General features: G+C 41.3%; 2 protein-coding genes across 5 annotated transcripts in view; both read left to right on the forward strand.

Moving 5' to 3' along the window:
- FEZ1 (fasciculation and elongation protein zeta 1) overlaps nucleotides 1-14,997 on the forward strand; it is a 150,105-nt gene extending 135,108 nt beyond the window's left edge. For all 4 annotated transcript variants that reach the window (XM_053691413.1, XM_053691415.1, XM_053691414.1 and 1 more), the window contains one exon: nucleotides 11,203-14,997. In XM_053691413.1, the coding sequence (XP_053547388.1) occupies nucleotides 11,203-11,219 (17 nt within the window). In that variant the 3' untranslated portion in view covers nucleotides 11,220-14,997. The remainder of the gene's footprint in view (nucleotides 1-11,202) is intronic.
- An 8,946-nt stretch (nucleotides 14,998-23,943) lies between these two features.
- On the forward strand, nucleotides 23,944-25,842 carry LOC128639008 (dentin sialophosphoprotein-like). Its single transcript, XM_053691148.1, has one exon. It carries the CDS (start codon nucleotides 23,944-23,946, stop codon nucleotides 25,840-25,842), a length of 1,899 nt encoding a protein of 632 aa, XP_053547123.1.
- The last annotated feature ends 557 nt before the right edge of the window (nucleotides 25,843-26,399 follow it).

Genomic DNA, 26,399 nt, shown 5'->3' on the forward strand with positions numbered 1-26,399 from the left:
TTTGAAGGGTTCTGGTTGAAAGGTCTTGAAATACTTAGATACGATGTCCTTGGAACATTATGGCTTGTTGTTTCCTAGCAATGTTGTAGATCTCCTCTCTTTGTTGAAAATTTTGAAAGTGGACAATTATGTCTCTAGGTGGAGAGTCGGCCAATGGTTTAGGGCGTAGAGATCACTGAGCCCTATCAAAGATTATAGTGGGTGAATCTTCTGTGTCATCTTTCACCATCTCCACAAAAAAGGCTTGTAGATATTCCTGAATTTAGTTATTTAATACTCTTTCTGGAATACCCCTAAATCTAAGGTTGCTGCGACTAGAACGATTTTCCAAATCTTCTAGTTTATCTTCAAGATCTGTTATATGCTGACGTTGTTGTGATACCTTAGAAGAAAGGTCCGCTATTCTTTGAGATATGGCAAATTCATGCTCTTCCAACGAGTTGACTCTATGGCCCAGGTCATTAATGTCTTTCTTTAAATCCACACATTCATCCTTGATACAAGACTTTACCTTCTCAATAAGGGCTTCCATTGCTCTGTAAGTAATAGGAGTGTCATCTCTATTTCCAGGGGTTATTAGAGAAGAGCAACCAGAAATATTCACCATGTCGCATGAGTTGTCATCAAGAGATGGCCGTGTTAATTCAGAGGGGCCCATTTATCAAGCTCCGTAAGGAACATGTGGGCCTGTGTTTCTGGCGAGTCTTCAGACTCGCCAGAAACAGCAGTTATGAAGCAGCGGTCACAAAGATCGCTGCTCCATAACCCTGTCCGCCTGCTCTGAGCAGGCAGACAGGAAGCGCCGGAATTCAACCCAACCGAGTACGATCAGGTTGATTGACACCTCCCTGCTGGTGCAGTGCTGAATACGGAGAGCGTATTGCTCTCCGCATTCAGTGAGGTCTTGCGGACCTGATCCACACTGTCCGATCAGATCCGCAAGACCTATGATAAATAGGCCTCAGAGTCTTTTTTACTTTTAGTTTTGTCTGTGTGTTTGAAAAAAGTGGTTACTGCACCTTGACTCCTTGATTTGATTTCTGCATTTTATCATTTTTTGCAGATTTCCTTTGTGACATTATGTATAATATGTAGCGTTATTAGAAAAAAAAATAAAGGAAAACTGCACACTTTAAGCGTCTTGTATCCGTTAGTTATGCACTCACTAGGTACACAGCACTCCCCAGGGAAGTTGCACTCACAGGGCGATCTTGAGAAAAGGAATGGAGGATATGGCCCGTTGCTATGCTAAACAACGGGAAAAGGAGGGGGAGTGTGTGCCTGCTAGGATCAAGAGCTTGTGATATTAATAAATCTCAGTTCCCATCGAAAATGCCTTTCCAAAATTGTGTAGCATGAAAAACAAACAAGGTGGTCTCCTTGCAAAATTCCTTATTTTATTGTGTACAAAAGGAACAGGAACAAACAAAGTCACGACGTTTCGGGGCCGTGCCCCTTAATCATGTGATCACATGATTAAGGGGCACGGCCCCGAAACGTCGTGACTTTGTTTGTTCCTGTTCCTTTTGTACACAATAAAATAAGGAATTTTGCAAGGAGACCACCTTGTTTGTTTTTCATACTATTGCTTGCAAGTTGGCAGTTACTTGCACTGGTCTCCTGTTTCCTGGGTTACAGTGCTGGATACTACTGTTTTTCGCAAAATTGTGTAGCAGGCAGTTAGAGTATCTAAAAAATGCTATTGCAGGTTAAAGTCACAATGAAGTATTTTATGCACTTATAAGTATAGAATGTATTAGATGATCACTTTGAGGTAATAAATAAGAGACGTTACTGGGTCAATACAATTGGAGCAATAAACAACTATATTAATGTAGTTCTTTTGATGTTGTTCCACGACAATTCTCAGATAAACTTGGGAAAATATATATAGTATGGCTGAATTTCCAAGTGTTGGAAGTGGTAGGCAATAAAACTTTATGCAGTAAATGTTTATATTCCTAATTACACTCGGGAAGCGTGTGCTGTCTTAGTGTCTCTATACAGAGACAAACGGCGCCATTATGATAGAGAGATGCGTCACATACTAAAAATGCAGCGAAGTAGCTACTCACTGTGGATCAAAAAAATGCCTTTTCTGCAGGGCACCAAGTGCCTAATCCACTGCTGTGAATCAGGTTCTTACTTTGGAACGGAGCCCCAACCCTCCGGAGTATATCAGGGAGCTCTGCAGATTCAGGTGTGTGAATTATACACTCCGTAGTTGCTTTGATAGCCACAGTACACGGAAAGTGAGAAAAAAAAGGCTTGGCTTAGACAATTGGGTTCAGCAGCTGGATCCTACCGATCAACACAATTTATAGCCAGATGTTGAGGTGCCAGGAAAGTTACGGCCAGGATGTTAGGTGCAGTTCCGTAGGTATATACAGGGAGTGCAGAATTATTAGGCAAGTTGTATTTTTGAGGATTAATTTTATTATTGAACAACAACCATGTTCTCAATTAACCCAAAAAACTCATTAATATCAAAGCTGAATAGTTTTGGAAGTAGTTTTTAGTTTGTTTTTAGTTATAGCTATTTTAGGGGGATATCTGTGTGTGCAGGTGACTATTACTATGCATAATTATTAGGCAACTTAACAAAAAACAAATATATACCCATTTCAATTATTTATTTTTACCAGTGAAACCAATATAACATCTCACAAATATACATTTCTGACATTCAAAAACAAAACAAAAACAAATCAGTGACCAATATAGCCACCTTTCTTTGCAAGGACACTCAAAAGCCTGCCATCCATGGATTCTGTCAGTGTTTTGATCTGTTCACCATCAACATTGCGTGCAGCAGCAACCACAGCCTCCCAGACACTGTTCAGAGAGGTGTACTGTTTTCCCTCCTTGTAAATCTCACATTTGATGATGGACCACAGGTTCTCAATGGGGTTCAGATCAGGTGAACAAGGAGGCCATGTCATTAGATTTTCTTCTTTTATAACCTTTCTTGCCAGCCACGCTGTGGAGTACTTGGACGCGTGTGATGGAGCATTGTCCTGCATGAAAATCATGTTTTTCTTGAAGGATGCAGACTTCTCCCTGTACCACTGCTTGAAGAAGGTGTCTTCCAGAAACTGGCAGTAGGACTGGGAGTTGAGCTTGACTCCATCCTCAACCCGAAAAGGCCCCACAAGCTCATCTTTGATGATACCAGCCCAAACCAGTACTCCACCTGCACCTTGCTGGCATCTGAGTCGGACTGGAGCTCTCTGCCCTTTACCAATCCAGCCACGGGCCCATCCATCTGGCCCATCAAGACTCACTCTCATTTCATCAGTCCATAAAACCTTAGAAAAATCAGTCTTGAGATATTTCTTGGCCCAGTCTTGACGTTTCAGCTTGTGTGTCTTGTTCAGTGGTGGTCGTCTTTCAGCCTTTCTTACCTTGGCCATGTCTCTGAGTATTGCACACCTTGTGCTTTTGGGCACTCCAGTGATGTTGCATCTCTGAAATATGGCCAAACTGGTGGCAAGTGGCATCTTGGCAGCTGCACGCTTGACTTTTCTCAGTTCATGGAAAGGAAGTTGCCAAATAATTATGCACACCTGATATAGGGTGTTGATGTCATTAGACCACACCCCTTCTCATTACAGAGATGCACATCACCTAATATGCTTAATTGGTAGTAGGCTTTCGAGCCTATACAGCTTGGAGTAAGACAACATGCATAAAGAGGATGATGTGGTCAAAATACTAATTTGCCTAATAATTCTGCACTCCCTGTAGGCCTCCAAACTGTCACTTGGTCATGTCGTTAAATTAGAGATATTAAAAGATGTGAAAGTACTCCAGCATGCTAGCCCAATGTCAGATTTTTATATTCTGCGTTGAGTTAATGACCTTTGTCAGTAAAAACACCCAGCTTGTTGTCGGAGCTTCAGTGTGGTGTGGCCATCATGGTCGGCCGTATATATATATATATATATATATATAATCTGCACCATAATAAATAAGGAGAGCTAAATTATGCTAATTATGTGGGTTTGGCAAAGTGGGTGGAACTTTAGGGCAGGGGGTGTGGTAAAAATGTTCATGCAGTTAAGTGATAGCTGCAAAGTGTCCCTGGAATTTTTTTTCAAATGTTGGCAACTATGTGGGTTGATACCTGTATGACTCAGACAGCATGGACATAGCTGTGGGCAGTACTATCCAGGACGCAACACAGACAGTGGTGGAAGGAGCTGACGTATTATCTCTAACTGAGGAGGATGTGGCAAGGATTCTGTTTGAGACAGTCATAACAGACCCTACAACAGGGCCTGAAACAGCCAACTCTGTATACCTGGATATGTTAAATTAAAACAAAGAGAGACTGATCCCCAACTTTACGGGACTTACTTATCTGAGTATTATAAGAAAAAGATAATCCAGAGGGGGTTCAGAATAAGAAATGTCCCAACTATCAGTATATCAGATCCGGAATTCTGCAGAAAATGGTGCGCAGTGCTTAACAAATGCTCTTTGGACTTGATATAATTGGTTATAGAAGAAGCCAGAGCTCATTGGAGATTATCCAATTTGAGCAAATCAAAACTGCAATACTGCAGAACGACACATCTGAAGATTGGCTCAACAAATTGACCATACAGATCAAGGAATACAAAGATGCTATAACTAACTTTAAGAACTTCAATATGTTATAGAGGAATAAAAGGACAAAAAGATCTACAAATGGACATTGACCCCTGAGGAACGCAATACCTACTTCCAGTGGACACCACGGAGGCAGAGGGCGTTTACTAGACCTCAACTAAATACGATTGACAGCAGTTCTGGCTCTGATTCTGAGGCTCCCCCATCTGCACAACAATCCCAACAGATGGCTGCAGGGTTCCAGTCTTTTTTAGGGCTGACTACCAGGTCCAGCCATAGACGCATGGAAGAAGGCCACACACAAGGAGAGGGGGTCAACAAGAAGACCACCTCTGTCTGTGTAACATCCTTTCTCTGCACTATAGGGTTAACGTCTGTAGCCTCTCTCTCATTCTCATTATGCTTTATAAGGCACACCTCTGCATCTTTTCCTTGCTTGGTATTGATGATCTAATTCTAAGTACTGGCCAACCAGTTTCTGCCACCAGGACTCCGTGTTTACTGAACCTGTCTGTGTCTTGAAACTACTCCTCTGCTGCATCCTATTCGTCTCTCCATTCTCCCAGCTCTTCTGTACAAGCATTGGAGATCTCAGCTGACAGGCGGGTGACGTCACCGACGGCCGTTGTGTTCCTCCGCTCACGCCACGCTACTGACTTCCTCTCTACCGCTATCGCTGCTAAATCCAGCTCTGCAAGTATCTGCTTAATACTTAAACAAACTTCAACATATCCACATATCCTTTATCTACGCTTGGTAAGCGTTTCCATTTGCTTCATTGTCCTGTAACATTTACCTATTTGAATTACATACGATTTAGCATTATTCGTATTTATTTCATATACCTATTTCATACTGGTTTACATATCTGTATCATAAGTTACCAGTTAGCCAAGCATATTCTATATGCTGAGCTCTCCTTAACTATATTAAACATCCTGATATGTTATACATATATATACAAGTCATTATTTATATGTGCAAATTGGGATAACATATTTATTTACTGCATGACTTCAGTTATTCATGTAAATCAAGACAACAATATTGAAATGTTTCTGTCTGAATTGTTACAGTCTGGAAGAATGAGGAGGAATTAGTCATTAATCTCAGTTTAAGAACTATGTCTGAACATGAATAGGGGTCTTAGTTTTGTTCCAACAACACAGACTAGACCTTTTGACATATTGTTGGACCTGCATAAATTTCAGTGGACACTGAAATTAAAAGAATTCTTTTAACTGAACAATAAAGAATTGGATGCAAATAAATGTAAACATTCTAGCACGTTTGATCCGGTGCAATTCAACCCAAGCATCAAAACATACATGCGCCTTGTAACACAAGACACACAACCTATGTTCATTACCAAGGCCAAACAGAACATCTATATGGATGAGAGAGCAGCTATCCTCAATCTTGCACAAGATCCCAACATTGTCATCAGGCCAGTGGATAAGGGAGGGTCCACGGTTATCCTGAACTACGTGGATTACAAGGAGGACATTATATCACAATTGATGGATACTACCACGTATAGTCCCTTACCTAAGGATCTCACAGTGAAATTTCAAGCAGAAATCAAGCTCATCTTATTGGAAGGTCTAGAGAAAGGATGGATAGATCAGGCTACTTTTGACTGGCTAACAGTTCCACATCACATCATTCCAATACTCTACACAATACCTAAAATCCATAAGAGACTTGACAAACCCCCTGGGCGACCGATTGTATCGGCCAGTGGCTCTCTGCTTCAAACACTGTCGATATTGATTGATCACTACTTACAGCCATTGGTTGGCAGAATGAATTTGTATATCAAGGATTCTTCAGATATGATCAGATTTCAAGCATATTACATTTGGGTCCTTCAGAATATCTTGTGAGTATGGACGTGAACAGTCTATATACCATCATAGCACACTTGATTGGAGTGACAGCAGTGGAACAAGCACTGTTGAGGAACCCTTACATTGGACCTGAGCCAGAATACATTTGAAAAATGTTGCATTTATGCTTGACGCATAACTATTTCCGATTTGGGACCACTTTCTACAAAAAACTTACAGGGATGTCTATGGGCTCAAGTATGGCCCCCTTATACGCCAACCTCTACATGGACAACTACGAATCAATGATGATGAAGGTATATGATAATTCCAATGTATCATTTTATAAAAGATACATTGATGATATCTTCCTCATCTGGAACGCGAAGGAGGAAGACCAAGTGGGATGGGTTTCTGAAATTAAAGGGACAGTCCAAAAAAAACTTTCATGTTTCAAATAGGGCATGCAATCTTAAACAACTTTCCAATTTACTTTTATCACCAATTTTGCTTTGTTCTCTTGGTATTCTTAGTTGAAAGATCAATCTAGGAAGGCTCATATTATAATTTCTAAGCCTTTAAGGCCGCCTCTTATCACATTCTTTTTTATTTGCTTTCACAGCAGGGGAGAGCTAGTTCATGTGTGCCATATAGATAACACTGTGATCATGCGCGTGGCTTGTGGCAGACACTGCACTAATTGGCTAAAATGAAAGTCAATAGATAAAAAATAAAATGTCATGTGATCAGGGGCTGTCAGAAGATGCTTAGATACAAGTTAATCACAGAGGTAAAAAGTATATTAATATAACAGTGTTGGTTATGCAAAACTTGGGAATGGGTTCTAAAGGGATTATCTATCTTTTTAAACATCAACAATTCTGGTGTTGACTGTCCCTTTAACAGCATGACAACCCCAGTGAAATTCAAACTATCATACAATATGAATAAGATTTACTCTTTGGATCTGAGAATATTCAAAAATGATACAAGATTGGCAACAACACTATATCAGAAACCCACAGACAGCAATTCAATTCTTCTAACCACTAGTAATCACCCAAGATTATTCATTAGAGCAATCCCTAAAATTCTCTAACAGATGTAGTATCTACTCAAGTACAAGAGATGACTGAGAAATTCTTAAAGAGAGGATATGCACATCAACTAATAACTTTGGTTAAAGAGGAGGTGAACAAGACAGATCAAGTCACCCTACTCTTGGATAAGGACTTACATACCACAGAAGAGAAAGTTACGGGATCACTACATTCGGTCCCACATCCTATGTACTGGCGAACAGTATAAGGAAGAATTGGTGGGTGCTACAAACAGACCCCACCTTACCATTTGGGGATAACACAATGCCCAGAATGGGCTACAAAGGAACAGCAATTTGAAAGATCTCTTGATGAAAACTGGTCCTATACACTGCTACAAGCATGACCATTGGTTGAAAACTAACAAACAATGATCATACAGATGCCCAATCTGCACTACATGTAGTGCCATGATACAAAGCTCAACGTTCAGACACCCACATAAGAATAAACAGTATAAAATCCAGCACCTCATGACATGCTCAACCAAATTTGTGGTATATCTACTGAGCTGTGAATGTGGCATGTATTATGTGGGTAAGACTGATGATGTTATTAGAAAAAGAATAGCAAATCACTGCAGTGCCATCAGGGCGGCTCTAGACACCAAGAAAACTGATCAACCTGTGGCACAACACTTTTTGGAAGCCCAACATACTGTTAAAGTTCGAAGATTCATTCTGATAGATCATGCCCCCTCCTGAGTTGAGGGGGGACAGGAAGAAGAGGCTATTACAGGTGGAAGCCAGATGGATCTTTAGATTAGACACATTACATCCGAAAGGACTCAATGCCAATATTGATTGGCACTGTTTTATGTTAATTGCTTGATCTGGTGGTAGATATGATCCTCTTGACTAATTAGATTGCAGGATATGCCAATAACCATACGAATATTCTTGTATAATGGTCCAATAGTAGCTAATAATTATTGATATATCATGTTCTGGGTGATATGCCCCCAGTTATTCTTTCCTGCCTTTGTTTTCTTTCTTTATTTATTGATTGATGTATTTATTTTTCTGAATTTATATTGCTGCCGTTATTTTTCTGTTTTTTATTTTTCTGTAGTTAGTTATTTTCCTGCCTTTTATATATGTATTTACCCATTCCTTTTCCATTTCTAGTGGTGAGTAGTGAGTATAGATTTATATGTATACACATAACATATTGTGATTAACAATTTAGTTATGTATCTATTTTTCTCCCTATGATAGTTCAGAAAATTTGAATGATCCATCCTTCTGGCCATATAAACTTTAGAGTCCAATGTGTTTGACATATATAACTTATTTATAACATAAACACCGCTACAGCAGTATAGCTACAGTATGATATAGCTTCATATAATGATAATGATTCATAGAGACACCATCCCCTATCAAATTAGAGCCATCTAGTCGGATCGTAAGTCCAACGAAACATATGTTTTTGTGTTCACTAACACAACCGTTGTCAACCAACACACGCATCACGATTGGCTAGCCAAATGTGCATCATAGAGATGAGCGTCATTATGATGCTGGTAAGCCCTGCCCCCTCAAGCCCGGGAAATCATCAGGAGTGATACGCCATGGATGGCGTCCTAATCCACACATCTTAACTTGCTTTGAATTTAGTACCATACCTTCGTGAAATTAAAGGTACGATTGGGGCCGGTAAGGTTGGTTAAATGCCCTGACTACAAAAGCCTTTCATCCTTCCATGGTCGATAAAATGAGTACCATTAAAGTGGGTAGTAATAGCAACTATTACTATTCAGCTGCCGATTTGGTTAATTCTGAGAGCGAGCGCTGAAAAAGCGCTTTGAGTCCCACTGGGAGAAAGGCCCTATATAAATACTAGTTATTATTATTATTATTATAGTTATTATTCTTGCTTGCAAATAGGGTTATAAATATAAATCCCTGGGTCTGTTTCTTAAGTTTATGCCCAATATGTATAGAGGCATAATATGTATAGAGGCACATTTCAAAATACACGAACATATACACACTGTTAGTAGGTTATGTATGCACAAGATGTAGTACACTTAGTTACACACACATTAATATGGCTATTATATTAGTATCTGATTAATATTATTCTTAGTTATTTCATAGGATTGTTATGAAATTGTATATTGTTTACACCAATGAATGCACATGGTTATGCTGTTCAGCATGGGATTGGTGGAGCACTGTGGGGAGGGGCTTTGAATGTCTTTTTATTTTGTCATTGTTCACTCATTTTTTTGTCTGAGGAAGGGGTGAAAACCTCAAAATGTCATGGAGTAAATCTTTTTGTATTTATAAATCCAGAGTGCATTTTTTCATTATTTTATATATATATATATATATATATATATATATATATATATATATATATATATAGAGAGAGAGAGAGAGAGAGAGAGAGAGAGAGAGAGAGATACTGTACCAAAATACCATCATATATATATATAAAATGTATTTATGAATAAATAGAACATATTTTGCTATGTGAAGAAGCTTACTTCTTGTGCAGTTAACGCTTGAGCGGGAGCATTAAATAACGCTCCACTTGGAATCTGGCCCAATATGTTTTAATTAATACACAAATTATGGTATTGTTCTTGTACATATTCAATATATCATTCAAATATTCACATTATATGTTGGAGAGAGTATGTTAAACCCTAGGCTAATGACTAGATTAGATTTGGAATTTGGCAAACCTGGTGTCCAATTAATGAAACGAGATTGGAGGTGTTGGTTAGAGCTTCTTTCACTTATAAAAATATATATATTTAAAGCGAAAACACAGTCCCCCATTGACCTCCATGTAAAGGCCCTTTAGGTGCTGGGTTTTTTTCAAACACCCAACATCCCTTTACATCACTTTAACCATTCATAACTGCTGCGTGTAGTTTTTTTAATTTTTTTTAAATAAAAATGGTCATATTAATATATTGTTACTAAGTACTGTCCACTTTATTTTGGGGGCGATTGGGACAACTTTTTATCTTTAACCAGAGGTCTGACCTCTGGTTAATTGCGCTTATCGCAAAGGGAAACCGCAAGCTCACGGTAGCATTAACAAGTTACTTGTAATGGCTGGATATTTAACGTGTGCCCGTAAATGGTAAATTTGCCCACAGCACTGTGAATGCTTACTGGGATGCGTTCAATAAAGACATGAAAGATTGATATTGTTTTGTTAGCTTAAGCACATTGTGTTTGTCTATACTTGTTACTTTGATGAAGATAAGGTGACATTTTATAACCAATTCATGCAGAAAACCAATTAATTCCAAATGGTTCACATACTTTTTCTTGCCACTGTATATTGCACTGGGCTTGTCTCTCCATCACATACAGAAATGTAGGGAATGCCCCTTGGAGAAGAAAAGCAAAGTCTGCCATTATAGAATCTCACTAGGGATCTCGCAGTGCTGTAGGATCATTGTAGATCATCTCCTCTGAGTGGAGAGTTTTACATCATCAGGGCCTTAGAATACATTGTAGTTTACTAATTGTCATCTGCAGTAGAAATTTAGTGCATCTAGGGCCAGAGTCACAAGAATAAAATCATTAGTAGTTATTTTTACAATATTCACAGCATAAGGACAGAAAGCAGAAAAGTCACAAATATTGTCCTTTCTGTGCACTTACCGTCATATTTCTGTTTCTTTTCTTTAGTGCTATGTCCCACTTAACACCCACTGTGGAAAACCGACTCACAGAAAGATGAAGATTGTTTTCGCCCTCCCAGCACTGCATGACGAGCAATTCCAGACTGTATATTTCATAAGCATTAAATCCAATTCCAACCCGGCATCCTCCTTGTCCCAATGCTTCCTCACCTGTGTATCCTCCTTGTCCCAATGCTTCCTCACCTGTGAATCCTCCTTGTCCCAATGCTTCCTCACTTGTGTATACTCCTTGTCCCAATGCTTTCTCACCTGTGTATCCTCCTTGTCCCAATGCTTCCTCACCTGTGTATCCTCCTTGTCCCGATGCTTCCTCACCTGTGTATCATCCTTGTCCCAATGCTTCCTCACCTGTGTATACTCCTTGTACCAATGCTTTCTCACCTGTGTATCATCCTTGTCCCTATGCTTCCTTACCTGTGTATCCTCCTTGTCCCAATGCTTCCTCAACTGTGTATCCTCCTTGTCCCAGTGCTTCCTTACCCATGTATCCTCCTTGTCCTGATGCTTTCTCACCTGTGTATCCTCCTTGTCCTGATGTTTTCTCATCTGTGTATCCTCCTTGTCCTGATGCTTTCTCACCTGTGTATCCTCCTTGTCCTGATGCTTCCTCACCTGTGTATCCTCCTTGTCATGATGGCTCCTCAGCTGTGTATCCTGCTTGTCCTAATGCTTCCTCACCTGTGTATTCTGCTTGTCCTAATGCTTCCTCACCTGTGTATACTCCTTGTCCCGATGGTTCCTCACCTGTGAATTCTCCTTGTCCTTATGCTTCCTCACATGTGAATCCTCCATGTCCTGATGCTTCCTCACCTGTGTATCCTTGTCCTGATGCTTCTTCACCCGTTTATCCTCCTTGTCCCGATGCTTCCTCACCTGTGTATCCTCCTTGTCCCGATGCTTCTTCCCCTATGTATCCTCCTTGCCCCAATGCTTTCTCACCTGTGTATCCTTCTTGTCTGGATGCTTCCTCACCTGTGTATCCTCCTTGTCCCGATGCTTCCTCACTTATATATCCTCCTTGTCCTGATGTTTCCTAACCTGTCAATATTCCTTGTCCTGATGCTTCCTCACCTGTGTATCCTCCTTGTCCCGATGCTTCCTCACCTGTGAATCTTACTTGTCCCAATGGTTCCACACCTGTGTATCCTCCTTGTCCAGATGCTTCCTCACCTGTGTTTACTCCATGTCAGGAATGCTTCCTCACCTGTGTATCCTTGTCCTGATGCTTCCTCACCTGTGTATCCTCCTTGTCCCGATGCTTCCTCGCCTGTGTATCCTCCTTATTTCGATGATTTCTCACCTGTGTATCCTCCTTGTCCTAATGCTTCCTCACCTGTGTATCCTTCTTTTTCTGATGGGTCCTCACCTGTGTATCCTCCTTATCTCGATCCTTCCTCACTTGTGTATCCTCCTTGTACTGATGGTTCCTCACCCGTTAATCCTCCTTGTCCTGATGGCTCCTCACCTGTGTATCCTCCTTGTCCTGATGGCTCCTCAGCTGTGTATCTTGCTTGTCCTAATGCTTCCTCACCTGTGTATCCTTGTCCCTAAGGTTCCTCACCTGTGAATTCTCCTTGTCCCGATGCTTCCTCACCTGTGTATCCTCCTTGTCCTGATGCTTCCTCACCTGTGTATCCTCCTTGTCCTGATGCTTCCTCACCTGTGTATCCTCCTTGTCTCGATCCTTCCTTACTTGTGTATCCTCCTTGTACTGATGGTTCCTCACCCGTAAATCCTCCTTGTCCTGATGGCTCCTCACCTGTGTATCCTTATTGTCCTGATGGCTCCTCACCTGTGTATCCTCCTTGTCACCTGTGTATCCTCCTTGTCCTAATGCTTTCTCACCTGTGTATCCTCCTTGTCCTGATGCTTTCTCACCTGTGTATCCTCCTTGTCCTGATGCTTCCTCGCCCACATATTCTCCATGTTCCGATGCTTCCTCACCCATGTATCCTCCTTGTCCTGATGCTTCCACACCACTTATACTTCTTGTCCTGATGCTACCTCACCCACATATTCTCCTTTGTCCCAATTCTTCCTTGCCCGAGTATTCTCCTTGTCCTGATGCTACCTCACCTGCGTATTCTCCATGTCCTGATGCTTTCTCGCCCATGTATCCTCCTCGCTCATGTGTACTCCTTTCAGCTTTGAGAAATATTTTCTTATATGAACTCTAATCTGGAATTAGATTCTTCTTACTCTTTATACGGATCCCTCCACTGACCATATCCAGCAGGAACTGAACTGGTTCAAATGCTTAATCTGAGCTGGATTTCACAAACAAATGACAATTACCACAGACCTAGGGTGGCATGAAATCATAGGCCGCGCACAAGAAATGGTCCTGGACAAACTAGGCCTCTCACTGCCGCCTCGCCAAGACTGACGCACCCCTCCCATTATCTTTCTATTCCTATTGCTGTGTCATTTCATGTTTTCCTCTCATCCCTGTCTCACATTCCTACCGTGCCTATTCTCTGCTCCCCTTGGTTCAGAGTTCTCACCTAGAGACAACAGAATGAGATGTGTTATAAAAAAAACTGTCATATATGAATAGGCTTTAAAATCTTTACTTGTGCCAAAACAAGTCTTATGGCTAAATTATGCTAAGTCTACAGGACCATAATCCTTGACATTGAAGGGTCATTGTTAGCAACAAAAACACGTAAAGTTCCCCCAGTTACCTGCACGTCTCCCTGTGTACTGTATTTGCAGGGGATTTACAGTATTTAGCACAGACCAATCTTTGTGCCGCTGGGTTAAGTGACCTTACTGACGCACAAATCAGTAAGGCAAGAGAAACCACCTGATACAGTTTATAAAATGAGCGCTTCTATAGGATTAAGCTGTCTTAATAAGTAATTATTCATAAAGTATTTTAGTAGCATAAGGCTTTTTGATGATAAATGTGCCCCTTGTATGATTGAAATGCAGCTAAAATGCCACTAAGTTGTTTTGCACGGGAATGTCGTGTTCATGCTCAGGTCACTAGCATGGGCTGCCAAATATAAAATCATTTAGAAACATATATTCATTCTTATGTGTATATTTTTCAGATGTGTTGACTAAAAAGTGATGGTTTACACAATTCTTCACTAGGAAACAGAACCCACACTCTAGCCCGGTGCCATCACCAGAGTACCCATCGGTTATTACCAAATGCATATACAGGGCCTGACTAATTATTGCCAGGAACAGAATGGCCCTCAGTGGCTTGTTTAAATCTAAACGAATTGTGCAAATAAATAAAAAGTTGTTTAACCATTTGTGTCTCTGGCAGAGAATGAGCTGCACCCACGGGCATCAGATGAACCTGTTTGTGAAGTGTAACGTGTAACCTGTAACTATTGAGAATAAACAATGATAATTGTCCTCTTTCTCTGATTCTTATCAATAACATTTGTTGCACTGTAAATATTAGTAATTCTGTTGATGTATAGCCCCTTTCATCACTTACAGATTGTTTACGCCTTGTCTGTCACCCCAACATATCTGAACTATGATATCTGTAAATAAAGTTTTGATTTCAATGTACAATTCATGTTGTCACTAAACACGTTGCAATGAGAGATGATAATGCCATTTATTTTCCGTTGTTACATCTAATATTCATGACTCATGTGACAAAACCCAGCAATACAAATGCTTAAGGGGACATGAACACTTGTTAGTGGCAAATAAGGAGATATGGTGGTTTGGGTAAGAAAACTGTAAATTGTAGTTTATTAAACTTTGTCTTGCAATGTACTATACAATAGTAAAATAAAAGTAATGTAAAGCACATTGTGTTCTGCCATAAATGCACTGAAAATTACAAGTAACGCTCTCCTGTGTCTTGTAACCTGTAACACATTAATGTGTTGATATTCACAAAATATGTAGTAGCTGTGACTCTGTACCTCATATGTCTTCTCATTATCACAGGACAGAAACTCACATGGGCATCCGCAGAGGGGGACAAGAGGGGGCACCCCCCCTGTTTTATCCTCCCCACCAGGGGTACAAACTGCAGAAAAGAAAGACAATTGAATGTCTGTCTTTTTTTTCTTTCTTTCTTTTAAAGCCCCTGAATGTTGCTCCACACAGTATTGTGGGAGTTACATAGCATTCTGGAATATATTGTAAAAAATGTTTTGAAGTCTAATTCCCAGCATGCATTGTACAGTGGTGAAATGTGAGCGTTCTGGAAGGCAGAAAGTTTTTATGAGGTCACGTCCCTTCCTCCATGCTGTGTATGTGTCCCAGGCAGGGAATGCACTGTGTGTATGAGACCATGGGGCCTATCTATCAAGCCCCAGATTATGTTGTTCCCCTGTGTTTCTGGTGAGCCTGCAGGCTCGCCAGAAACAGCAGTTATGAAGCAGGGGTCACAAAGACCACTGCTCCATAACCTGTCCGCCTGCTCTGAGCAGGCGGACAGACATCTCCGCAATTCAACCCGATCGGGTTGATTGACACCACCCCTGCTGGCGGCCGATTGGCCGCAAATCTGCATGAGGAGGCGTTGCACCAGCAGCAACGCCTGTGAGCTGCTGGTGCAATGCTGAATACGGAGAGTGTATTGCTCTCCGTATTCAGTGAAGTCTGGTGGACCTGATCTGCACTATCGGATCAGGTCCGCCAGATTTTCTTAAATAGAGGCCTATGAGCCCCTTGTACACACTGAGGAAGGCAGCTGGGAGTATTGCCTGAGCCTTTACACAGATAGGGGAATGCACTGTGTGCCAGGGATCTTAAACTCTGCACTATCACCTCCCTGCTATATATTTATTTGTATGGCCAGACCCTCCCCGCAAGTGCTACTGGGGGGGGGGGGGGTTGCAATGTTGCAGTGATCTTAAACTTAGCACCATGAATTTTATTTATATGTATATGTTAACTTTTGTTAGTTATTTTGTGTTTTAATTTAAATTTCTTTCCAAAGGCAGGGAGAGTATACGACTTAATTCATTAATGTTTGGAATATCAACACCTGACCACCAGGAGGTGGCAAAGAAACCCCAGCCAAAATCTATAAATATCCTTCCCACTTCCCCTATCCCCCCAGTCATTCTTTGCCTTTCGTCACTATAGGAGGATGGCAGAGAAGTGTTAGAAGACAATTGTAGTCCGTTAATGGATATGTTCCCTTCAAGTATGGACTGAGGTGTGTGAGTAACCATGTAATCCTCTCAGTGAGAGTTGTGGTGAATGCTGGATCTAGATGTCGCAGGGAACAATCTCTGACCACTATCTAGACTTTCCCACTGGGGCCTTTTGTACGGCTACACAGCTGATATTTAGCTTTGCATGGTTTATCTTCTAGTTGGGGGTGGTCTCTAGATGTGCACCATGTGACAAGGGTGCAGTTTTTCTCTATAGCTGGTCGGAAGTGTTTTCCTGCGTAGCGACCAGCATATCGAGTTTGCTGCAGGCATTGGGAGAGATCCTGACTTCATTCGGTCACATTTGTCTAGCTAGTAGGTGGTAAATACTTCAGCCAAGGCTGAGGGTAGAGGTGCCATGCTAAGTGTTAACAATTTTTTGTTTTTTGGTTGTTATAGTATTGAGACCTTATACCCGCTATGGAGGACTCTGATATTAAAATGTAGAAATAGTGTGCACACCAATCCTCAAGGGGGCGCTCTTAGTTAGATAATAATTATAACAACAACATATAATCTGAAATGAACAATGTAAAGAATCTAAAAAATAGAATAATCCTTTAAACTGACAAATAATAGTCCATACAACCAATAATGTCCAAAAGGTTGAGGTAGCTCCCAAAGAATGTAGTGAAAAGTGGAAATAAGAAGGGCAACTCTTAGTCCCAGGGTACTAACAATTTGGAGCGCACTCAGTGGTGCGATATAAATAAAAAATTTAATACAACAGTAAAAACAATTTAGTATTAACGTTACGCGTTTCTCCGCATTAACCACGCTGCTTCCTCGGTCTTTATCAGCCTGAGGAAACGGCGTGGTTAACGCAGAGAAACGCGTAGCGTTAATACTAAATTGTTTTTACTGTTGTATTACAATTTTTATTATCCCCTATACATTTTTTTTATCTAATTACATAAAGTTTGATCATTTTTCAACATTCTTGAGCCTCCTTTATCTCATAGCCTCCATCAATCTACCTCCTGGAAACACACTAGGACTGCCTATATTTTCTGCTGTGTCTGATACGTGCACTGGGTCACTACAATAACCCAGTAGGCATCATTCGCACCACTGGGTGTGCTCTGAATTGTGAGTACCCTGTCAATTGGGATCCGAAACGGGGAGGCTTTACCATATTGCTCTGCACTAGGAGTCGCCCTTCTTATTTCCACTTTTTAGATTGCTGAATCGCCATATGATTCTGGGAGGAGCCGCCCTGGTTTGTCAGCTGGGACACTGCTGAGTTCCCAGATCATCTCCCTAGGCATTACCTCTGCCTTCTCATATTGTGAGTATACCATCAACACTCACACAGTTGTTTTGTACCCCATTGGCTAAACTAGGAGGCGCCCTTTCTCTTTTTCTATAAAGAATGTAGTGGTCAACTCTCTGTCATAGGAGGGTCAAGATCCTGACAAAACGATTGATCTAGAAGAGAACACAGAGGCACCCAATGGCCTAATACCAAACACACAGGATGGATTCAATTTAGGCAAGAAATATACTCACAAACAAACAAACTGCACCCTTGGGTGCAAAGATGCAGACTGGAGCCTCACAGTTGCCCAGCAAACTGAACGAATGCAGCCAGAAATCCAAGGAAGAGACCTCGCCTGTGGTGTCCAATATGTTCCTATATAAAGGGTTACAGAGCCAACATAGCCCAGCACAGTTTGATACAGGATGTGTATATATAGGAAATAGGCAAACTTACATATTTCTAAGCACCTCCAGGTGCAATAGACACAGGCTGGAGCTTCTCAGCCGCCCAGCTGACTGATTCCCAAGGTTTCAGCAAACAGAAAATTGTTCCCAAAATGGTTCAGGGGTAAAAAATGCAGCAGAAAAAAACAGCAGCAAGTGTACAGATTAATAAAAATTATATACTTTATTAAAAGCAACGCGTTTCTCAGCCTCTATGGGGCTGTTTCCTCAGGCTATTGATTAAAACTAATGAACATACACGTGCTATATAAAACACATAATGAAAACTGATTGGAGGGAATCATGTGTGTCCAATCCTAATTAACATGGTTGCTATGGGAACCCTGGTACACCCCCAGGGTTTGTGTCCAATCCTAATTAGCATGGTTGCTATGAGAATCCTGGTAAACATACAAACGGCTAGATTACGAGTTTTGTCGGTAAAAACTTGCGGGGCTAACGCTCCTTTTATTTCCAGCACTTACTTTAAACAACGCTGGTATTACGAGTTTTCTGAATGGCTGCGTTAGCCTCAGAAAAGTGAGCGTTGAGCAAAATTTAGCTCCATTTCTAACCTCAATACCAGCGTTGCTTATGGTAGCGGTAAGCTGGAAAAACGTGCTTGTGCAAAATTTCACCATAGGCTACAATGGGGCTGAGCTGGCTGTAAAAAAACTAACACCTGCAAAAAAGCAGCGTTCAGCTCCTAACGCAGCCCCAGTCTGAACACCCCTAACCTTAAACTTATTAACCCCTAATCTGCTCCCCCGACATCGTTGCCACCTGCATTATACTATTAACCTCTAATCTGCCGCTCCGGACACCGCCGCCACCTACATTATCCCTATAAACCCCTAATCTGCTGCCCCTAACATCGTGGACACCTATATTATATTTATTAACCCCTAATCTGCCCCCCCCCAATGTTGCCGCCACCTACCTACAATTATTAACCCCTAATCTGCCGGCCGGACATCGCCGCCACTATAATAAATGTAATAACCCCTAAACCGCCGCACTCCCACCTCACAAACACTATAATAAATTTTATTAACCCCTAATCTGCCCCCCCCCCCAACGTCGCCGCCACCTACCTACAATTATTAACCCCTAATCTCCCGCCCCCAACGTCGCTGCTCCTATAATAAAGTTATTAACCCCTAAACCTAAGTCTAACCCTAACACCCCCCTAACTTAAATAGAATTTAAATGAAACGAAATAAAATTACTATAATTAAATAAATGAATCCTATTTAAAACTAAATACTTACCTATAAAATAAACCCTAATATAGCTACAATATAACTAATAGTTACATTGTAGCTATTTTAGGATTTATATTTATTTTACAGGCAACTTTGTATTTATTTTAACTAGGTACAATAGCTATTAAATAGTTAATAACTATTTAATAGCTACCTAGTTAAAATAATTACAAAATTACCTGTAAAATAAATCCTAACCTAAATTACAAATACACCTAACACTACACTATCAATAAATTAATTAAATAAATTAACTACAATTATCTAAATTAAATACAATTAAATAAACTAAACTATAGTACAAAACCCCCCCACTAAATTACAAAAAATAAAAAAAAATACAAGAATTTTAAACTAATTACACCTAATCTAAGCCCCCTAATAAAATAAAAAAAGCCCCCCAAAATAATAAAATTCCCTACCCTATACTAAATTACAAAAGTAATCAGCTCTTTTACCAGCCCTTAAAAGGGCTTTTTGCGGGGCATTGCCCCAAAGTAATCAACTCTTTTACCTGTAAAAAAAAATACAAGACCCCCCAACATTAAAACCCACCACCCACACACCCCTACTCTAAAACCCACCCGATCCCCCCTTAAAAAAAACTAACACTACCCCCCTGAAGATCACCTACCTTGAGCTGTGTTCACCCAGCCGGGCACCGATGGGCCAGAAGAGGACATCCGGACTGGCAGAAGTCTTCATCCTATTCAGGCAGAAGAGGACATCTGGGCCGGCAGACATCTTCATCCAGACGGCATCTTCTATCTTCATCCTTCCGGAGCGCAACGGAGCCATCTTCTATCCAGCCGACGCGGAGCCATCCTCTTCTTCCGATGTCCTAACGCAGAATGAAGGTTCCTTTAAATGACGTCATCCAAGATGGCGTCCCTCAAATTCTGATTGGCTGATAGGATTCTATCAGCCAATCAGAATTAAGGTAGGAAAAATCTGATTGGTTGATTTAATCAGCCAATCGGATTGAACTTCAATCCGATTGGCTGATTGGATGAGCCAATAGAATTGACCTTGCATTCTATTGGCTCATCCAATCAGCCAATCGGATTGAAGTTCAATCCGATTGGCTGATTAAATCAACCAATCAGATTTTTCCTACCTTAATTCCAATTGGCTGATAGAATCCTATCAGCCAATCGGAATTAGAGGGACGCCATCTTGGATGACGTCATTTAAAGGAACCTTCATTCTGCGTTAGGACATCGGAAGAAGAGTATGGCTCCGTGTCGGCTGGCTAGAAGATGGCTCCGCTCCGGAAGGATGAAGATAGAAGATGCCGCCTGGATGAAGATGGCTGCCGGTCCGGATGTCCTCTTCTGCCCGGATAGGATGAAGACTTCTGCCGGGCCGGATGTCCTCTTCTGGCCCATCGGTGCCCGGCTGGGTGAACACGGCTCAAGGTAGGGTGATCTTCGGGGGGGGTAGTGTAGTTTTTTAAGGGGGGATCGGGTGGGTTTCAGAGTAGGGGTGTGTGGGTGATGGGTTTTAATGTTGGGGGGGGGTATTGTATTTTTTTTACAGGTAAAAGAGCTGATTACTTTAGGGCAATGCCCCGCAAAAAAAAGAGCTGATTACTTTTGTAATTTAGTATAGGGTAGGGAATTTTATTATTTTGGGGGGCTTTTTTATTTTATTAGGGGGTTTAGATTAGGTGTAATTAGTTTAAAATTCTTGTAATATTTTTTTATTTTTTGTAATTTAGTGTTTGTTTGTTTTTGTACTATAGTTTAGTTTATTTAATTGTATTTTAGTTTAGATAATTGTAGTGAATTTATTTAATTAATTTATTGATAGTGTAGTGTTAGGTGTATTTGTAACTTAGGTTAGGATTCATTTTACAGGTAATTTTGTAATTATTTTAACTAGGTAGCTATTAAATAGTTATTAACTATTTAATAGCTATTGTACCTAGTTAAAATAAATACAAAGTTGCCTGTAAAATAAATATAAATCCTAAAATAGCTACAATGTAACTATTAGTTATATTGTAGCTATATTAGGGTTTATTTTATAGGTAAGTATTTAGTTTTAAATAGGATTAATTTATTTAATTATAGTAATTTTATTTCGTTTCATTTAAATTTTATTTAAGTTAGGGTTAGACTTAAGTTTAGGAGTTAATAACTTTATTATAGTAGCGGCGACGTTGGGGGCGGGAGATTAGGGGTTAATAATTGTAGGTAGGTGGCAGCAACGTTGGGGGGCAGATTAGGGGTTAATAAAAATTATTATAGTGTTTGCGAGGCGAGATTGCGGCGGTTTAGGGGTTAATACATTTATTATAGTGGTGGCGATGTCCGGTCGGCAGATTAGGGGTTAATAAGTGTAGGTAGGTGGCGGCGACATTGGGGGGGGCAGATTAGGGGTTAATAAATATAATATAGGTGTCGGCGATGTTAGGGGCAGCAGATTAGGGGTTCATAAGTATAACGTAGGTGGCAGCAATTTTATTATAGTGTTTGCGCTGTGGGGGGCCTCGGTTTAGGGGTTCATAGGTAGTTTATGGGTGTTAGTGTACTTTGTAGCACTTTAGTTAAGAGCTTTATGTTGCGGCGTTAGCCCATAAAACTCTTAACTACTGACATTTTTTATGCGGTAGGAGTCTTGGAGGTAGAGGCTGTACCGCTCACTTCTTCCAAGACTTGTAATACCAGCGTTAGACAAATCCCATTAAAAAGATAGGATACGCAATTGACATAAGGGGATTTGCGGTAGCCAAAAGTTGCGGAAGAAAAGTGAGCAGTACACCTGTACCTGCCATACTCGTAATACCAGCGGGCGTTAAAAAGCAGCATTAGGACCCCTAAACGCTGCTTTTTAAGGCTAACGCAGAACTCGTAATCTAGGCGAAAATGTTTCTTCTCAATAATATTATGTTGTTTATACAATAGAAAAAAGTATCAGTGTATCCATATCTATCATATATTATATACACAGTTTCACAATGTTAAATACCACTCATGTATGCATTAGGCATTATAATCCCATAAAAACATTATAAAACATCACCAATCGAAAACATACAAAAAATAAATAAACACAGCTCTAGTCTGCTGCAAACATCCCCTCCCCCTTCCTTCACACACCCACATTAGTAATGACCATGATTAAATACATATAATATAATGCTATCAAAGTGCATCTTGCACAAGTCACACTGAGATAACCTTCTAACCAGTATAAGAGTATTCCTTCTATAGCGAGTCTGTGTGCTCTGTTATTCCATGTGAGCTCCCAATGTATCTCACCCGATCTAATTTACAAAATGGCTGTTGTCGGAGAACAACCGGGCATTGTAGGACCGCCCACACATGTGTCAGAGATATTACTGGCCAATAGCGGCTTGTGGGAAGCCCGTGTCAAATGACAAGTATGCTCTCATGCAAAGCCTTAGTAATACGTCTAGGGTATTTGATGTCTTTTGTGACAATTTTTTGTTTTGCGAAACAGTTAACCATAGCTCTGAGGGCACGGTAATCATTCTAGAGTAAATTGTGATTGCGCTCAATCGTTCACGTTTACTTTCCACTTGTAATGATCGGAAAACCTGATGTTTGCAAACAGCCGCGATAAACCCCTTATCGCTCACGCATAACTGTTAGCGCTCCACTTATTATCTGGCCCAAAATAAAAGAATCAATAAAACTATATGCTTCTATTTTCATGTATAAATGTATTAAAGTTTTGCATATACTAACACCAAAATTTATACTCATAAAGAGTGTTCCCTCTAAGGCCAGTTTTGTGAACATCTCAGCAGTGAAAAGGTTAATTAAAGCAATTAGTAAACACTACACAATGCAGACTGCAATGCGTGGTTTCCTTATTAACTGTTTCACTGCTGGGCCTCTCAAAAAACTGATCGTAAATTAGTAAGCTTTTTCCTGGGACTAGTAGCATTTTGCATTCCGCTAACAAAGTGAGTGGCTCGTTGTACTGCTAGTCAGTACAAACCAATGCTTAATAATGCATTATAAGATGGAACCTCTAAGCTTACTGAAAGTTTTTTATTGTGAGACCCTTGGCGTTTGGTTAAATGTAGTGACACGCCGAGAACCTTTTAACATAAATGTGTATTATGGCAACGAAAATGTTTTATTCCTGAATAGTAACTTTGTTGTCTTGACTGGAAAACTATAATTACATTACGCTTACAAACATTTTCGTTGCCATAATACATATTTATGTTAAAAGGTTCTCGGAGTGTCACTACATTTAACCAAACGTCAAGGGTCTCACAATACAAAACTTTCAGTAAGCTTAGAGGTTCCATCTTATAATGCATTATTGAGCATTGGCTTGTACTAACTAGAAGTAGAACGAGCCACTTACTTTGTCAGCGTTAGAAATCGCGCAGGGATAGAGAGTGAAGCATTGATGTGTGCGTCCAGAAATTGTCAAACAGCTGATGCCACGTCACAGGAAGTGATTTGGTTAGAAAATTTGTCGGGTTTGCTATATTGTCCGAACACCAGAGTTCTCCATGTAAGCTATTGTGCAGCAAGGAAAACCTGCCTACTGTGTCGAACTGGGGGGGCTCCTCTTAAGTAGTTACGGATTGGCTCCCTGTCCTAGCAAGGGGAAGGTGCTTAGGTAATGGCCCTGATGTATCAAGCTGAGTCAGTAAGTGGGACAGCGGTAGAATTTGTGCTGCTTCAGGCAGTATGGGCTGGCAAAGGGCTGGCTTTTGATAGCAGTGAAACCGCACTCCTCACCATTGGTCAACAAACACCAATAAATAGAGATAACTGTTCCCAGATTGTTGAAGTGCAATGTCAGGCAATATGTTTATTGGTACAAGCCAACAACAGGTTTGGGGACACAAACAAAAAGACCAAACATGTTTCAAACAAATATGCTTCATCAGAGATTAGAGAGGCTGGTTATGCTAGTGAGGCTAGTAAGACAGGTGATGCTGGTGATGCTAGTGAGGCTAGTAAGACAGGTGAGGCTTGTGATGCTAGTGAGACAGGTGAGGCTTGTGATGCTAGTGAGACAGGTGAGGCTTGTGATGCTAGTGAGACAGATGAGGCTTGTGATGCTAGTGAGACAGGTGAGGCTTGTGATGCTAGTGAGACAGATGAGGCTGGTGATGCTAGTGAGACAGGTGAAGCTGGTGATGCTAGTGAGACAGGTGAAGCTGGTGATGCTAGTGAGACAGGTGAGGCTTGTGATGCTAGTGAGACAGATGAGGCTTGTGATACTAGTGAGACAGGTGAGGCTGGTGATGCTAGTGAGACAGGTGAGGCTTGTGATGCTAGTGAGACAGGTGAGGCTTGTGATGCTATGGAGACAGGCGAGGCTTGTGATGCTAGTGAGAAAGGTGAGGCTTGTGATGCTAGTGAGACAGATGAGGCTTGTGCTGGTGATGCTAGTGAGACAGGTGAGGCTTGTGATGCTAGTGAGACAGGTGAGGCTGGTGATGCTAGTGAGACAGATGAGGCTGGTGATGCTAGTGAAACAGGTGAGGCTGGTGATGCTAATGAGACAGGTGAAGCTGGTGATGCTAGTGAGACAGGCAAGGCTTGTGATGCTAGTGAGACAGATGAGGCTGGTGATGCTAGTGAGACAGATGAGGCTGGTGATGCTAGTGAGACAGATGAGGCTGGTGATGTTAGTGAGACAGGTGAGGCTTGTGATGCTAGTGAGACAGGTGAGGCTGGTGATGCTAGTGAGACAGGTGAGGCTTGTGATGCTAGTGAGACAGGTGAAGCTGGTGATGCTAGTGAGACAGGTGAGGCTTGTGATACTAGTGAGACAGGTGAAGCTGGTGATGCTAGTGAGACAGGTGAAGCTGGTGATGCTAGTGAAACAGGTGATGCTAGTGAGATTGCTGAGACAGGTGAGGCTGGTGATGCTAGTGAGGCTGGTGAGACAGGTGAGGCTGGTGATGCTAGTGAGGCTGGTGAGACAGGTGAGGCTGGTGATGCTAGTGAGATAGGTGAGGCTGATGATGCTAGTGAGACAGGTGAGGCTGGTGATGCTAGTGAGGCTGGTGAGACAGGTGAGGATAGTGAGATAGATGAGGCTTGTGATGCTAGTGAGACAGGTGAGGCTTTTGATGCTAGTAAGACAGATGAGGCTGGTGATGCTAGTGAGACAGATGAGGCTGGTGATGCTAGTGAGACAGGTGAGGCTGATGATGCTAGTGAGACAGGTGAGGCTGGTGAAGCCAGTGAGGCTGGCAAGACAGGTGAGGCTGGCGAAGCTAGTGAGATAGGTGAGGCTGATGATGCTAGTGAGACAGTTGAGGCTGGTGATGCTAGTGAGGCTGGTGAGACAGGTGATGCACGTGATGCTAGTAAGACAGGTGAGGCTTGTGATGCTAGTGAGACAGATGAGGCTGGTGATGCTAGTGAGACAGATGAGGCTGGTGATGCTAGTGAGACAGGTGAAGCTGGTGATGCTAGTGAGACAGGTGAGACTTTTGATGCTAGTGAGACAGGTAAGGCTGGTTATGCTAGTGAGACAGGTAAGGCTGGTGATGCTAGTTAGAGGCTGCTGAGACAGATAAGATACATTTTCATGAGAGACTAGAGGTACAGTGTCAGTGAGTGTACAGATGTTCAAGAGATGTAAGAGGTACAGTGTCAGTGAGCATACAGACTATCATGAGATGTTAGAGGTACAGTGTCAGTGAGCGTTCAGATCCTAATGAGATGTTAGAGGTACAGTGTCGGTGAGCATACTGATGTTAATGAGATGTTAGAGGTAGAGTGTTAGTGAGCGTACAGATGATCATGAGATGTTAGAGGTGCATTGTCAGTGAGCGTACAGATGGTCATGAGATGTTACAGATGTTTATGAGATGTTAGAGTTACAGTGTCAGTGAGCGTACAGATCTTCATGAGATGTTAGAGGTATAGTGTCAGTGAGTGTACAGATGGTCATGAGATGTTAGAGGTACAGTGTCAGTGAGCGTACAGATTCTCATGAGATGTTAGAGGTACAGTGTAAGTGAGCGTACAGATTCTCATGAGATGTTAGAGGTACAGTGTCAGTGAGCGTACAGATGTTCATGAAATGTTAGAGATACAGTGTCAGTGAGTGTA

The sequence above is a fragment of the Bombina bombina genome, chromosome 8 (genome assembly GCF_027579735.1).
Source record: "Bombina bombina isolate aBomBom1 chromosome 8, aBomBom1.pri, whole genome shotgun sequence".
Lineage (NCBI taxonomy): Eukaryota > Metazoa > Chordata > Amphibia > Anura > Bombinatoridae > Bombina > Bombina bombina.

Coding starts and splice junctions, on each gene's coding strand:
- LOC128639008 (XM_053691148.1), top strand. CDS start 23,944: ATGGCCCTGATGTATCAAGCTGAGTCAGTAAGTGGGACAGCGGTAGAA.